The sequence below is a fragment of the Herpailurus yagouaroundi genome, unplaced genomic scaffold, assembly GCF_014898765.1.
Source record: "Herpailurus yagouaroundi ecotype Mexico unplaced genomic scaffold, PumYag 246, whole genome shotgun sequence".
Lineage (NCBI taxonomy): Eukaryota > Metazoa > Chordata > Mammalia > Carnivora > Felidae > Herpailurus > Herpailurus yagouaroundi.
Genome location: NW_024412463.1, coordinates 1,335,549 through 1,352,200, shown reverse-complemented (window position 1 = coordinate 1,352,200; position 16,652 = coordinate 1,335,549). Strand labels below are relative to the sequence as shown.

At 54.3% G+C, this 16,652-nt stretch overlaps 1 protein-coding gene and 1 long non-coding RNA gene across 3 annotated transcripts in view; both read right to left on the bottom strand.

Annotated features, from left to right (window-relative positions):
* LOC121019991 (uncharacterized) overlaps positions 1–16,652 on the bottom strand; it is a 231,513-nt gene that overhangs the window by 190,349 nt on the left and 24,512 nt on the right. The window lies entirely within an intron of this gene.
* Positions 11,905–13,971, bottom strand: CEBPB (CCAAT enhancer binding protein beta). Its single transcript, XM_040459824.1, has one exon. It carries the CDS (start codon positions 13,572–13,574, stop codon positions 12,534–12,536), a length of 1,041 nt encoding a protein of 346 aa, XP_040315758.1. The 5' UTR covers positions 13,575–13,971; the 3' UTR covers positions 11,905–12,533.

The following is a 16,652-nucleotide window of genomic DNA, read 5'->3' as shown; positions in this document are numbered from 1 at the left end:
GAAGGAAGGAAGGAAGGAAGGAAGGAAGGAAGGAAGGAAGGAAGGAAGGAAGGAAGGAAGGAAGGAAGGAATAAATACCAGATCCCATCTGCATTAGCATTTTTCCTTCAAATATTACTGAACCAAAAGCCCGGTTACAACTCTTCTTGGGGCCTGCCAACCCCAGCCCAAGCCCCCTGACTCCCTGGTCCTCTCCAGGTCAGCCCCCTCCCTCTCACTTAGGGGGACTGTGTCCCTAAAGCCTGGGGTAGAAACTTATGCCACAAAGGCCTGGGGACCCTAACGCAATGGGACCCTTTGTTTATCAAGGGTTTACTTTCCATCAAGCCCCACCCTGTACACCCGTCAGGGGTGTGACAAGAACCACTGTACAGATGAGGAAACTGAGGCCCGGATGGGAGAGGTCACTTTCTCCAGATCAAACACCTAAGTGGCAAAGCTGAGATATGAGCACTCGCCCATCTGACCCGGGAGCCTGACAGGGAGGCAGGGAAGGAGCCAAAGGCAATAAGGAAAGCCATCTGATGCTTGCAGGGTGACCGTGGAGGGTCAACTTCGGTTCATCTCTAGATCACCCCCCCCCAAACTCTAACTCAGTATGTAGACGACTGGCAACAGAGGCAACATCAGTGTTCATCTCAAGGAGGATAGTTCATTACAATGTGGCAGCTACATCCAGAGGCACATTGTGCATCAGAGCAAAAAGCCATGAGTTAGAGGGCCACAGAGCAACACAAAGACATCTCCAAAAGAGTCTTCTGGGAATCGACCTTGTCTTCTTGCAAAATGTGGCCTATTTGATCTGGTTGTCCAAGGGCACTGTATGAGCTGGAAAAGGGTTGGAAACAACCTAAATATCCATCGAAAGGGGCCTGGTTAAATAATCGTGGTATCTCCGTGCAATGGAATATTGTGTGCTCATCAAAAAGAATGAGGCAGGAAAACTTAAAATAAAAGCAAAAAAGAATGAGGCAGCTCTACAGGACTGGTATGAGCAACCTCCAAGACACATTGTTAGATGAAAAAACCAAAGGAGACAGCAGTGTGGAAAGTGTCACAACGTGCGATGTGTGTGAATATCATGTGTGTGTGCATGGGCCTATGGGCTGGCTTACACAAACTACCCAAACCAGAAATACTGCTGAGAACGGGGGTGAGCTTGACGAGAAGGGAAGAGGAATGTGAGGGCCGTGGGGGGAGGGAGACCAGCTTTTCACTTAAACCCTTTTATACCTTCTGAATCCTGGACAAAGCATGTGTATTATATATTCAAATTAAATAAAAATGTGTAAATTCCATGAGCAGTTGAACGGAGATCATCCACAAGGAAGGTGGTGCAGTTTGGGGGCCAGAGTATAGTGAGGGCATCCAAGTGGGAGGGGGGAGGGGAAGGTGATCCAGAAACAGGAAATTGGTGACATCCAGGGGATTTGGTGAGATACATACATACATTAAGAATAATGAAGGCCTGGGTGGCTCAGGGGATTAAGCGTCTGACTCTTCGTTTCAGCTCAGGTCATGATCTCAAGGCTCGTGAGTTCGAGCCCCACAGCGGTCTCCATGCTGACAGTGCAGAACCTGCTTGGGATTCTCTCTCTCTCTCTCTCTCTCTCTCTGCCTCTCCCCTGCTCACACTGTGTCTGTGTCTCTCAGACAAATAAATAAAATTAAAAAAAAAAAAAAAAACAGAATAATGAAAGCCAGTATTCTTCTAACTGTTGGGAAAGATAGTTCCAAACATGGAACTGGACTGGAAATAGAGTTTAATACTGTAATCGTGTTCTCAAAGACGATACACAGAAGACAGGTAATCAGATACAGAAATGATACAATATAAGTATGTGTCCATGTATATACACACATGCAGTCTGAGAGAGGGTCTGGGGCAGCGATACTCCAAGCAGCAATGCGCACACTTGTGCTGCGACCTTTCTAAATACCATTCTCCACCCAAAGGAGCTAGGGCTCCTTGGGGAAATGCCTGACTCCAGGGCTAGGGCAGGGAAAGTAAGGAGGTGCTCAAAGAACAATGGCGGGGGGGCGCCTGGGTGGCGCAGTCGGTTAAGCGTCCGACTTCAGCCAGGTCACGATCTCGCGATCTCGCGGGATCTCGCGATCTCGCGGTCCGGGAGTTCGAGCCCCGCGTCGGGCTCTGGGCTGATGGCTCGGAGCCTGGAGCCTGTTTCCGATTCTGTGTCTCCCTCTCTCTCTGCCCCTCCCCCGTTCATGCTCTGTCTCTCTCTGTCCCAAAAATAAATAAAAAAACGTTGGAAAAAAAAAAAAAAAGAACAATGGCGGCATGTCAGAAGGGCACAGAAGCCAGCTAGAAGGGGCTCCCAGAAGCCATATATGGGAAAATTAAGCACATAAATAACAATAATAATAATAATAATAATAATAATGTACTACAACCCATTAAATAAAATAAAAAACCATGAGTCCATACTGATAAAAATAAACGAACCATTGCAAGTTTGATGAGGAGCAGGATATTTACATAGTTTCAAAGTACCTCCCCTCAAATACTTATTACTACAAAGGGGAGAAAAGCGACTTCACAGAGGTGAAGTCTGACAGATATCCCTTCAATTGAGTGAACACAGTGAACACCATTAGTCTCATCACAAGGCAAAAAACTGTAACCACGTGAGGTGACAGATGTTAAGTAAACTTATTGTGGTGATCGTTTCACAGTATATCCATCTATCAAATCATTACGTTGTCCTTAAATTCATATGATGTTGTATGTCAATTATATCTCGATAAACAGCGGGGGTCAAGTGAACACCGTCAATAATGGGACAAAGAGAAGGACAGAGCACTGCTTCTGTGATTCACCTACCAAGGATGCAAAACCTGAGTCTAATCACCAGGAAACAGCAAACAAACCCAAAGCGAAGGATGTGCCACAAAACAGCTGGCCTGTCATGCTCAAAAATGTCAAGGTCATGAACATCAAGGAAAGACTGAGGAGCTGTTCTAGATCAAAGGAGACTAAGGAGCCATAGCAACTAAATGCGACACGTGATTCTGAATTGGATCCTCTTACTGGACATGGTTAGGCCAGCTGGTGAAAGTTGAATAGGCCTGGGGCACCTGGGTGGCTCGGTTAAGTGTCCGACTTCGGTTCAGGTCATGATCTTGCAGTTTGTGAGTTCGAGCCCCGCGTCGGGCTCTGCGCTGACAGCTCAGAGCCTGGAGCCTGTTTCCGATTCTGTGTCTCCCTCTCTCTCTGCCCCTCCCCTGTTCATGCTCTGTCTCTCTCTGTCTCAAAAACAAATAAACGTTAAAAAAATTTTTTTAACAAAAACAAGAAAATATCCCTGTTTGTAGGAAATACATATCAAAGTATTACGGGGGGATAAGACAACAGGTGAGCAATTTATTCTTAAATAATTCGGGGGCAGGGGAGTCTGGGTGGCTCAGTTGGTTAAGCCTCCGACTTCAGCTCAGGTCATGATTTCATGGCTCATGGGTTTGAGCCCCGCATCTGGCTCTGAGTTGACAGCTTGGAGCCTGGAATCCACGTTGGATTCTGTGTCTCCCTCTCTCTATATCTGCTCCTCCCCCACTTGTGTGCACATTCTCTGTCTCTCTCTCTCTCTCTCTCTCTCTCAAAAATAATAAGTAGGGGCACCTGGGTGGCTCAGTCAGTTGAGCATCTGACTTCAGCTCAGGTCATGATCTCACAGTTCATGAGTTCGAGCCCTGCATCGGGCTCTGTGCTGACAGCTCAGAGTTTGGAGCCTGCTTCAGATTCTGTTCCTCCCCCACTGGCGCTGCCCCCCACCAAGTAAATAAACATTTAAAACTTAAAAATATATAATAAACATTTTTAAAATAATAATAATTCAGGGGGGGAAATGTTCCTTGTACTGTTTTTGTCACATGTCTATACATTTGAGATCTTTTTTCAAAAAAAAGTGCTATAGACTACACGTTTGTGTCCTCCAAATTCACATGTTGGAATGACCCAATGTGAGGGTTATTTCACAAATGGATTAGTGCCCTTATAAATGAGGCCCCAGAAGGCTCCCTTACCCCTTCCACCATGTGAAGACACAACGTCTACGAATCAGAAAGCGGGTCCTCAGCAGACCCCAAGTCTATCACCAGTTGGTATTGGACTCCTCAGGATTCGCAACTGCAGGAGATAAATTTCTGTTGTGTATAAGCCACTCAGCTTGTGGTATTGTGTTAGAGCAGCCCAGACTGAGTAAGACAGAATTTTTTTTAAATAGAATAAGATCTAGGGTTGAATACCATTAACAGGAATTAAAACACTACTCAGCATTTCAGATGACTCAGCAAGCATTTCTAGGTCTATGCCCAACTGAAATGTGTAAGTATGCTCACCAAAAAACATGCATTCTAGAACATTCATCACAGCCCAGTTCTGAAGAGCTAAAAGCTAGAAACAATCTAAATGTCCCTCCGCAATAAAATGGGTCAATGTATTGTGTGATACCCATGCAGTAGGATTCTGTTCGGTAACAAAAAGGAACAAATCTTGATACGTAGCACTTGGATGAATGTTACAGTTACAATACTGAGTAGAAAAAAAAAAATCAGCCATAAATGAATGCATAGTGTGTGATTCCTTCTAAAGTGTTGAAACAGGCAAAACTAATCAGGATAATGATTAATTAACTTTAGGTGGTGATGTAGGGGGAGGCGGAGGGGGGCTTATAGCTAGAAGAGGCACAAGGGGTTTCTGGGGTGCTAGAATGGTCTGTTTCTTGAGGTGGCTGCTGGTTCCAGCCAGGGGTCTACACAGGGAAAACCCACCAAGCTGGAGGCCTATGTTGTGTGCACTTGCCTGTGTGTACTTCACTGAGAAGAAAGTACATCAAACAAGACCCACGTCTATAAGGACAGATGTCAGCCACAGTGGGGGTGGGGGCTATGAGAAGTGGGTGGCATGGGTGTGGGGAGCTAGAACAAAGTGGGGAACAAAGTGCAAGGCAGGCTTTGCAAGGACTTCCAGCAACGGCATCCTCAGAACCGGCAGCCAGGACGGGCTGATGCTCTGCACCTGAGTTTCAAGACTAAAGGAAGGAAAGGGTCCCCACTATCTGTACGTCCCTCACCAACGCCCCCAAGAGCGTCAGCGAGGAACGCTTGATGACCAGCCCCGTTTGATGTGCGGACTGACTCGAGTCAGGCGGTCCAGGCAGCCCCAACTTCTGCCCCAGTTCTCTCTCCTCCAGGGCCCACTGATCCCCACCCACCAGTTTCCCTGAGGAGCCTTTCCTCCTCCCTGCCTGCCTCTGTCCTCACCAGGGCTCCAGGGCTAGGGCCTGTGAGGCAGGATCTGGTGACAGCTATAAAAATAAAAGCTCACCCAGCCTGGCTCCCTGGCCTACAGACTCACCCCACAGCGATCCCAGCTGGGCTGGCCCCAGGCCGTCCAGCAAAGGTACCTCCCAGGCCTGGCAGGCTAAGGTCTCACTGGGGCAGGTGCTGGCAGGGGCAGCACGAGGCAGAGAGGGGTTATTCAGGGTGGTGTGGGGTGTCGGGTCCCAGCATAGTTGCCAACATGCTCTGTGAGCTTTGCAGCGGGGACTGACCCTCTCTATTTCCAAACTGAGGACCTCCCTGGTGGTTTGCATAGGGAGGGTGGGGACCCAGGATTTGACCTTGCTGGGGTTAGCAGAAGAGAGTCTGTCCAATCCATATAGGTTGATTCCATTTGGGCAAATGTATCAGTTAGAAATAGATTCAGCTACCAGAAACAGGAAGTCAAAATGACAGAGACCTCCATAAGGGGTGTGTGTGTGTGTGTGTGTGTGTGTGTGTGTGTGTGTGTGTATTCACACACACACACACACACACACACACACACATATACATGCCAGAGAAAGGCAGGCAAAGACTAGTGTGGTGTGGCTATTGCACTACCATCGAGAGCCCAAGTGCCTCTTCTCTCCCAGTTTCATCACCCTCAGAATGTGGCTTCCAGGCTGCCATGTTTGCCACATGGTTCAAGATGGCCCCTGAAGCTCCAGCCATCATAGCTGACTTCCGGGCAGAAAGCAGGAAGAAGGTGGAAGAGGGGGGCTGCAAAAGAAGGAGGCAAAAGGAAATGTACCTCATAACTGAATCAGCCCCCTCTAAAGAGTTTTCCTGGAAACCTCACCTACGATTTCTACTTGTATTTGTTAGTCATCTCTCGCTGCAAGAGAATCTGGGAAATGTAGTCTCTTCGTAGGGCGTTTGCCCCCCACAATAGAGGGCCCTATTGCTAAGGAAGAAGGAGGGGAGTGAATATCAAATAGATGATGTTAGCTACAATGAAGAAAAAATGCACATGAAGTGAAAATTCTGGAAGGAGAGCTCTCTCTCCAATCACCCTACATGAATTTACCCGTCAAATCTTTACAAAACACCATGAAGAACTTTATTATCGTATTACAGGTGGGGGAACTGAGGGACACCACGATGCAGCCACTTGCCCCAAATCACACAGCCAGGAAATGGGGGGTCCAGAACTAGAATGCAGGTAAATTCCAGCACCAGAACTCTTACCCCACCAAAATGGGAACGCTGTTAATGATGATGATGACGGCTAATACTTACCATGTGCTGGCATGGCCCTAAATATGTTGCATGAATTAACTCATTTAATCCTCACAAAAACCTTATGGGACAAGCATTATTAGTTTTCCATTTTATGAACACAGAAACCGAGGCGCAGAGAGGTAAAGGGACTTGCCCGAGGCCACACAGCAAGTGTCAACGGGGTTTGTTTCTGGGTAATGGAACCATAGGTGCTTTTTATTTCCTTCTTCTATTGATGCTCTGCAATCTTCAACCTCGCCACCAGGCTCGTGCGTTGCTTGGAAAATCAAATAAAAAAGAAAACACCTCTCCTGGGGCCCAGCCTCCTGCCTACCCCCTGACACCCCAACACGCCCACCCTGGAGGCCTCAGGGCAGCCTGGCCCCACTTGTCTCTCCAACCTGGCCCTTCTCCCTCCCTCGTGCCCTCTCCTCTGCAGTCACGGCTTCCCAAGGAACTCTCCCCCTCTTGGCTCCCGGCCTCCGCTCCTCCGGTGCCCCCCTCCTGGCCGGCCCTTCCCCTCATTCCTGCCTGGTGAACAGCTCCCTGTGGCCCCAGGCCCTGGGTCAGAGGCTCCTCACCCACGAGGTCTCCTGGGCACAGGCAGGCAGCCTCCCTGTGCCCTTTACCTACTGCACTTTGCCTCCTCCTGAGGCTGAGGGCCCTGTTCCTTCCCATCAACAAACTTGTCAAGGGCCTTCCAGGTGCCAGGCCCTGCCAGGGACACCCACTCATTCATCCTCAAAACAGCCTCCCTCAGCCTCACCCTGGCCTCCACAAAGGCTCTGCACAAAGGACCCTGCCACCCCTCTGCTCTCCTGTCCCCATGCCACCCCTGGCTGCCTCTATACTAGCCACCTCAGTTCCTCACTCTTTCCCTAGCACACAGAGCTTTGTCCTGCCTCAGGGCCTTTGTACGTGCTGCCACTTCTGCCTGGAATGCTTTCTAAACACTCCTCCTCCTGTCACCCTCTACCACTTCCCCCTTCATTTTCTTCAAGGTCTTCAGCATAATCTGAAATTAGCTTGCAGTTTTCCAGCTGTTCAGTCACCCATTTCCCGTGCCTCAATGTCACTTCTGGGAGCCCAGAGACCATCCAGGGCCCACGGTAGCTGCTCACTTGATCCTGATTGAATATGCAAATGTACACCCAGGCCCAAAGAGACTAAGCATCTTGCCCAAAGTCATCCAGCAAGTAAGGGACAAAGCTCAGAGCATTTTTATTTTTTGGCCCGAGCATTTTACCCCTCAAGGGCTATAAAATCAAGGTTTGCCCATCTGTACCCGCCCCCCTCCCCCGCCAGTAGACAGTGACAAGCAGACAAGATACCCAAACTTGGGGCTCAGGCAGATATGGATTCTAAGACCTGCTTTCTGAACAAGTAATGCCCTCTCTCCAAGCCTCAGGTCCCCACTTTGTAAAATGGGACTCCTACCTCTCGGTCTCAGAGGACCAGGAGGGACTCAAAGTCTAACAGGTAGGGACCCCGGAAGCTCCAGTCTCCCTAGCCCCACCCCCAGCCACCCCCAGCCTCCTTCACGCACCTGCCTGCACATGCCCAATAAGAGGCTGAAGACCTCCAAGGAGGCACAGACAGACAGGCGGCTGGGGCTGCTGGGACTCCATCCGGGCTCACCCAGCAGGTCGGCCAGACCGGGAAAAGATGGGGGAAGGGGAGCAGGACAGGAAAACAGAGCAAATAGGAAATCTGGGGCATGGGCAGAGGCAGGTAGAGAAGGCTTCCCAGGTTCAAATGGAAGACATGAACTCAAATCTCACACAAGCCACTCATCAGCCGTTGGGCCAGTGACTTCGCCTCTCTGTGCCTCGGTTTCCCCAACTGGGGAAGGGGGATGATACACAGCACTCAAGTCCTTGGGTCACTGTGAGGATAAAGGGCACGTGGAAAAAAACAACGGCACCCAGCACAGCACGTGTGCCGCATAAACCAAGGCCCTTCCGCTCACACCTCACCTGGCTCAGGTGTCCGCTCGGATGCCGCCTCCTAGGAGAGGCTTTCCTAGACCTCCCAGCCCCTCCCTGCCCCACTTTCCTTCCTTCAGAGCCCTTGTCCCCACCTGTCATTATCGTGCTCTAGTTACTGGAACTTAGTGTCTGCCTCTCCCCATAAATTGTCACTGCCAGCTTGGTCACCACACGTCCCCAGCACACAGCATAGGGCCTGGCACACAGCAGGTGCTCAATAAATGTTTGCCAAAGAAATGAAAAAAGGAACTGGACAAATAAATGTCTCAGGCACACGGACAAAACAGTCCCAGGGAGGCCTAGATGGGACCCTGGGGGAGAAGGACACATTCTTTAGGTGTTTTCATGGGGAAGTGTCCCTTCTCTTTCCTTCCCCAACTCCCACATTCTTAGCTGTGCCACCTTGGATAGGCCTCTTCCCCTCTCTGAGCCTGTCTGCTTGGCGGGAAAATGCCCACAACCAAAGCCGCGGCCTCGAAGAGGCGGATGGGCTGATTCGACTGGCACGTCCCTGGCGGTGTCTCCCGCCTTCACCCTGGACACCCACTTTTCTCCTTGGTGAAATCACCAGGCCGTGAGACAGCTGCCCAAGATTATGAGGTAGGACTGTGTTTTGTCAACTCTCCTGTCCTGAGCAAACACTGGGGTTCCCAGCTGGCCTCAGTGGTCAGCCCCATTAAATGGGTCTGTGGTTAACATGACCGGCCTTCTCGGGCAGACAGAGGGATCCTTGCTGGTCCATAGGAGCCCGGGCCTTGGAGTGGTGCTTTACACATTGTAATCCCTGAACTCACACCCGCTGTTACTATACCTCAAGACTCCTCTCTGGCCTCCTGGGTGCCACCACCCCCCCCCCACCAGTGCCCCTTCCCCCAAGCTACTCTGTTTCCTGACTTATGGATGGCCTCCTCCCTCCTCCCTGCAAGCCTTTAACCTTCCTAGCCTAGATCCATGGGGTGAGTGTCCCCCCACCTAAGAAGTCTCCCGGTCTTTTGGGCACAGCTCTGTCCACAGTGCTCCCACACCAGGCCACCCAGGCCACCAGCAGAGCCCTCAACCCATTAACTTTTCCCCAACCTTCTTCAGGGGCAGTCAGATGGGCTTGGGGTCAAACCCCCTTTCTTTCGCTTCCAAACTGTGAAACTGTGTGCAAGTCACTTAATTCCAGCATGTGGGGTACCTGAACTTGGGACTGGGCAAGGATTCATCCAGGCAGGGCCCAGCATTGGGGGCAAGCGCTGGGATTACAAAGCAGGCTCTTGACCCCGGGCTTTTCTGCAGAGACTTGAGGGTCAAAACCTAACTTTGGAACTGGCTTCGCCCTGTTCCACCTTAAGCACTAACCCCACTTCTGTGGGCCTCAGTTTACTTTTATAAAATGGGCATAACAGCTTCCATGGAGTGCTCATGTAGATTAAATCCGGATGGGAGTATGTAAAGGTCTGTGCTCAGTGCTGGCTCCAAGACGGCACTCAGGAAAGGGGAGCTTGGGGGGGGGGGGGTCACTGTGTGGCTAGGCTGCTCCCCTCTCACCTCCTCCGGGTGAGCAGTGGCCACCAGCCAACTCTCAGTGACAAAGAGGAGAGCAGGGATTGGGAAAATTCCTTCTTAAATCGTGACCTCCTCACCCACAGAAGGACTGAGCCACCTCCTTCCCTGGAGTCCAGCCCCCAGCCTTCACCCTTTAGCGGATAAATCTCAAAGGCAGCTGAACCAATGTGCTGTTGCTGGTACCTGACTGACTTCGAGGCTCCAGGGTCCCAACCAGCCATCTACCCACCCAGGACACCCAGGACAGGGAGACCTGCTAGGGGGTGGGGGGTGGGGGGAACTGATGGAGGCCCGGGACCAAAGTGAGATTATCTGTGCCCAGTGCCCCATACAGCCCTACTGCCAAAAACAAAAGAGGCCGGGATGGGGTAGCCTGCCTTGACCCTCAGCTCCATGATGGTGGGAGCTGCCTGCCTCTGTCCCCCATACCCAGGGTTCCCAGTGAGAAAGCACACCCAGGCCCCCAGAGGAAAAGGGAGGGGAAAAAGCATTTCCTCTTCTAAAACCGCCATACCAGCAGCTGCTCCCAGGCTGCCCCAGGCCCTCGGCAAACTAATCTATGAAGCTCCATTCTACCCCACCACTGAATTCCTAGCAGACGGGGTCCCCAAACCACTTTCTTACCCATAGGGATGAGACAAGAGGCTGCCCCACGGCTCTAAAAACAGGCTTTGTAGCAGTACCCACCTGTGCAAAGGTTGTTGGGAGGTTTACATGACGTGGGTCAGGTCCAGGATTTACTGGACACCCGACCCCTGGCAGGCATTCGCCACACTCTCGCTGTGCTGAAGACTGGCTGCCAAATGCCAGGAACCTCCCAGCAAAAAATAATAACGAGAGCAAACGCTTATATAACACCTCCTGCGTGCCAGGCACTGCAGGACGCCGAATGTGTATCCACACCAACCCCTCCGTGTCCAGCCTCGGCTCCCAGGAACGCTGTCCAGGGCTGGAAGGGCCGTGGGGGTGCAGTGCAGAGGGGTGGGAGGATGGCAGGGGGCAGGGAAGCAGAAGCCTTGCCAGGGGTCCCTTATGTCTCTGGAAATCAGGGACGGCAGTCCCAGGTTCAAACCGGGCAAGGCCACCGCGAGCAAGCAGGTGAAGCGGGGCCGTGGAGTCCACAGCTGGGCAGAGGACAAGTGGTAGACCCCCCACCCCGAGGAAGGGGAATGGAAACGTGGGAACCCTTCCCCCACCTTCCTCCACCTGGCCCAGCTTCTCCCCTCAGGCTGGCCAGGGACACACAAACACAAGCTCGCCCACACACCCAGCCTCCTCTTAAAATAAATATATACACACGCAAAGTATTTTTTAAACAGCCCGCCCATCTACACTTAGCGAAAGAATCTGCCCCAACTTGGGCTTAGCAGGACCAAGATCTGTACCCCCCTCCTCCTATGTAATCTGGCCTGCTGGCCTGATGCCCCAAACACTGTGCAGAGGTCACAGACCTGCAGGGCCTCTAAACCCAAGCCTGGCACTCAGGACCAGCCAGAGGCCCTAGCCGTCTCCCCAAGGAGGGTTCCCAGTCACTCCTCCCCAGCACCCAGGGGCGCTGAGTCACCCTGAAAGCCTGACCCAGCACTCTGCCTCCCCCACCATCTCCAAGCACAGACCCTGAAGGTTGTAGCAGAGGAGGAAAAAAACAAACAAACAGCTGTAACACCCCCACCCAACCACCATAGAAGCCAAAAATAACAGCAGCCCCCCAACACACAAGCCCCCACACCAGGAAAGCAAATATAATATCATATACACCAAAAATAAAGAAAAAATCAAAAGCCAACTACTGCCCCCAAAAGGCTTTTAACCATTCTCCAAAAAAAAAAAAAAAAGTTTATTAAAAGTGTTCTTAATGCTTGAAACGGAAAAGATTCCCAAATATACAGACTCCTCTTTTCTCATAGAAATAGATTATTTTTTATAATACAAAAAAAAAAAAAAAAGACCAAAAAACAACAACAACAACACAACATCAACAACCCCGTAGGAACATCTTTAAGCGATTACTCAGGGCCCGGCTGACAGTTACACGTGGGTTGCGTCAGTCCCGTGTACACACGCGTTCAGCCATGTTTAAACCGATTGCATCAACTTCGAAACCGGCCCGCCCGCCGGCGCCTGGAGAGGAGGCAGAGGGAGAGGCAGAGAGTTTATCATTCATCTGTACACATAGACATTTCTTCTTTAAATAACACCACGGGCGGGCGCCCCATCTGCATGTGCGGTTGGTTTGGACAAAAATATATATATATAATAAAATATTAAAATTACCGACGAGCTCCCCGCGCTGCCAAGTGCCCCAGTGCCAAAGTTTTGCCGGCGCCACCAGGGGCGGGGGCGGGAGCGCGGGCGCTTCCCGGAGTCTCGGCGGCCGCGGCGCGCCCAGCAGCGCGGAGGCCGGCCGGCAGGGGGCCGCGCGCGGGGGCCGCGCTAGCAGTGGCCGGAGGAAGCGAGCAGAGGCTCGGGCAGCTGCTTGAACAAGTTCCGCAGGGTGCTGAGCTCGCGCGACAGCTGTTCCACCTTCTTCTGAAGCCGCTCGTTCTCGGCCGTGAGCTCCAGGACCTTGTGCTGCGTCTCCAGGTTGCGCATCTTGGCCTTGTCGCGGCTCTTGCGCACCGCGATGTTGTTGCGCTCGCGCCGGATCTTGTACTCGTCGCTGTGCTTGTCCACGGTCTTCTTGGCCTTGCTCTTGACCTGCGAGGGCGCCGGCGCCGCCCCCGCATAGCAGGCGGCCGGGGGCGCCTTGGCGTCGGCGGGGCTCGGCGTGCCGGGCGGGCTGGACGAAGAGGACGTGGACAGGCTCCCGCTGCTGCCGCTCGGCACCGCCTGGTAGCCGAGGTAGGCGCGCAGAGCGTACGGGAAGCCAGCCGCCATGCCTGAGGTACCGCCGCCCGGCGCTCCGGCCTCCTCCTTCCGCTTGCAGTCCGCGGGCTCGAAGCCCGGCTCCGCCTTGAGCTCGGCGGGCTGCGGTGGCGGCGGCGGGGGCGGCGGGTGCAGGGGCGCGAAGCAGCCGGGGTGCAGCGCGCCCTTGGCGGCCCCCAGGCGCCCCAGGCTCACGTAGCCGTACTCGGACGCCTTCTTGCAGTTCTTGCCCCCGTAGTCGTCGGAGAAGAGGTCGGAGAGGAAGTCGTGGTGCTGCCCGGAGGAGGCGGGCGCGGGGGCGGGCGCGGGCGGAGCCGCCTCGAAGGTGTCCGTGGCTGTGGCCGGCGCCGGGGCCTGCGGCGCGCCCAGCGGCTCCAGGTACGGACTGAAGTCGATGGCGCGCTCGTGGTCGCCGATGCTACCCAGCTCGCCGGCGGGGGGGCGCGGCCCGGGTCTGGCCGCGGGGGGCGCCGCGGGGGCCGCCTTGCCGCCGTACGCAGCAGCCAAGCAGTCCGCCTCGTAGTAGAAGTTGGCCACTTCCATGGATTTAAAGGCAGGCGGCGGCGGCAGGGGCAGACATGCTGGGTCCCAGGCCACCAGGCGTTGCATGAACGCGGGTGCCCGGGGAGGGGGCCTGGGGCTGCCCGCTCCGGCCGGCCCGCAGGTGGCGCGGCCTCCCGGTTCCGAACTGTCGCCGCTGTGTCGCTGCTGCTGCTGCTGCTGCCGCCGCCGCCTCCGGGGTGGCCGCTACTAGTGCGGGGGCTGGCAGCTGGACCCTCGCGTGGGTCCTGTTCCCGGTCCCGTGCGCGGCTCTGACTCGCTAAAGTTTCTCCTGAGCCCGGTTATTTATAAGGCGGCCCATGGCAACGGCTGCGTCACGCTGGCAGCCGCCCCGGCCCCTCCCGCCGCCGCCGGGACGCGGTGTAGCTGCCCGAGACCCCCGGGAGGGCGCCGGCGGGGCACGACGGCCAGACCCAAGACCAGGAGTGCGCCCTCTGGGGTCCACCGGATCGGTGGGGGGCGGCCTTACGCCCCCTGCCCACCCCCACCCGGAGGCCCGGGGATTGGGAGCGAGAAGGGGAGGCGCGACCCCGCCCCCGGACCGCCCCCTCCGGGCTGGAGGCTGTACTGGAAGGGGGGGGGTGGGGATCCGGGGAGGGGGCAACGCGCTCGCCTTCCCCCACCCAAAACACGGCCGCCGCCCGCCCCCTGCTGGAAGAGGCGGTGGCTTCAGGATCCGCGGCGCCCAGCCGGAACGCCTCCGAGGGGGCGCTCCCCAGGCCGGATCCTGGAGACCCCAACCCCCGGCTCTGGCTCCTGAAGAGGTGACCCATCTCCGCCTCGGGTGCGGCCCCGCCCTAAACTTGCCCCCATCCATGGCTCTTGGAAGGAGGGGATTCCACGCTGGTGGAGACAACCCTCCTAAAGCCACCTCCAATACAAGAACCCTGGTCGGGGGGAATGAGGGTCAGTTCTGCGGCGCACTCCACTGGGGCCTCTGCCGCGGTGGCCGCGCCCCTCCCCTAGCCCCGCCCACTAGACCTGCCGCCCCGTTAGAAAGCACCTGGGTCTTCTCTGGCCCCACCTGACCCTGACATGGGCCCAGGGAAGTGGAAGGGGGCAGGGGTGCTAGACTCTAACACACTTATGTGACCTTGGGCAAGTCACTTCACTTCAAGCTCCATCCATGAAGGTGTCGTTACAGTTATTATTATTATTAGTTGTATTGCTGTCTCCACCAGTCTCCCAAACACAAGGCTTACTTTTGAAGTCCACTCTGGGAGGCGCATTAGAAATAAGCCGCCCCCCTCCCAGGGTGCAAAGAAGGCAGAGGGGCCGGCATAGGACACCCAAGGTCACATGGCCTCATGTCCCCCACTAGTCTCAAAAGCTTTTGTCAGGGTGCCCTAAGACCTATTTGCCAACCTGAAGCCAAAAAACATATTTCTGAGGCTGGGGGAGGTGGTTGGGGACGGAGGAGGTGTCAGGCCAAACCCCACGGGGAGCCACGGAGAGGGAAGGGACTTCCCCTATTGTCACCAAGTCCCTACTTTGTATTGAGGGTGGGCCTGGACCCGGGGTTCATTTTTCTCGCCCTGGCATGAGGACGCTTTTGCCACTCCTGGGACACAGATGGGAAAACAGGCCATGGCCCATCCTGGATTTGAACAGTGGGCGGAGTGGGCTCAAGGGGCCCCTTGCCCTCTCCAGCCCCATTCCTAGGCCACTTGGGCGGCTCCTTGGGCTTACCCGGCTGCCACTCCTGGCCCAGGCCGCTCGGGCCACAGCTCCCAGCTTGCCTGGGGATAACCCCCGGCCCACTGACCCCAGCCCTGGCCCTGGCGGGGAAGGCAGGCGTTGCTCAACCTTCAGTGTTATCTGCTGAGCTGGGGTGACCTCCGCCCCAGAGAGCTGCAGAAATGACATCTCCAAGTGCCCTTGGGGGATGGGGGGCAGGGAAGAACAGGATGAAACACTGACCGGGCCTGCTGGCTTTCTGGGCCTTCCCAGCAGCCTCTGGGCCAGGGAGGGATCGAGGCCCCAGGGCCACTCAGTCAGGCCTTCCAAGCTGCAAAGTGGGACGCTCACACCACCTCCAAGAGGCCCTCCTGGTCATGCCTCCTAGTGAATTGCCTTCCCAGCCTATCACCAGCTACCATTAATGACCCTCGGTGTCTAGTCCACCTCAGTCTCCCCTCTCCCCAGAAGACTGCCCACTCCATGAGGGCTGGCCCTTGAATACTGGAACTCCTGAGCCCAGCATGATCAAAAGCTACCAGTGGTGAATGCATTTGCCATTCCCACTGGACCAAGAACACTGTTCCCCTAGCTCTGCCCAAGTCAATTCCTCAGGGCTCAGCCCAAAGGTTACCTCCAAGAAGTCCTCCCTAACCTCCCCATCAAAAGTCCCAAGCCCCCAGTCACTTCTTTTGCATCCCCCATATTCTCATTATAGTCAAAATGATCTCTTCTATGCAGCTGGGTTTCTGTCCCCACTGCCCCCTCCCCATGTCATCCCAACCAGGGTAGGGAATTGTGTTTCATTCACTGCTGGGCCCTCAGTGCCTAGAACAGTGCCTGACACACAGAAGATGCTCAATGAATGGAGGAAGCTGAGAAAGTGAGGTCACCCATTAGCTGGGCTATGTAACCTTAGGCAAGATGGCTTCCCTCTCTGAGCCTCAGCTCATCTCTGAGCCCACCTAGTTGCAGTGAGACCTGGGCGGGGGGGGGGGGGGGGGCTGAAGCTAATTAGAGGATTTCCTATGTGTCTTTGAGCCAACTTTGCACTCTCTCTGGACCACATTTATAGCTCTCTGCATGTAATAACTCATTTAATCCTGTTGATAATTTGTAGGAAGCAGATCCTTTTATTATCATCTTCAGTTTGCAAGTGAGGAAACTGAGGCCAGGGTCACATCTAAGGGGTGGGAAGGACTAAAGTCTTTCCAGGCTCACCTTCCCCCTTGGGTTCGTCATAAATCGTGACAGGTCTGGTGATGTGAACGCCACTTTCCGAATGGGAAAACTGGGACCCAGAGAAGGGTGCCTTTTGCTTCCTGTGCTTCCCCGCCCCAGATTCCCCACTCCCGTCTGATGGCGAAACGAGTGGCAGTGTCTATCCCAGAGCCACTTCAGGTGTGTGCATGGAGGCTGCATGCTCGGGTGACGTGAGTCCTTGTTTTT

What these genes read in the sequence shown, in the direction of transcription:
- CEBPB (XM_040459824.1), bottom strand. Translation starts at nt 13,574, where the DNA reads ATGCAACGCCTGGTGGCCTGGGACCCAGCATGTCTGCCCCTGCCGCCG.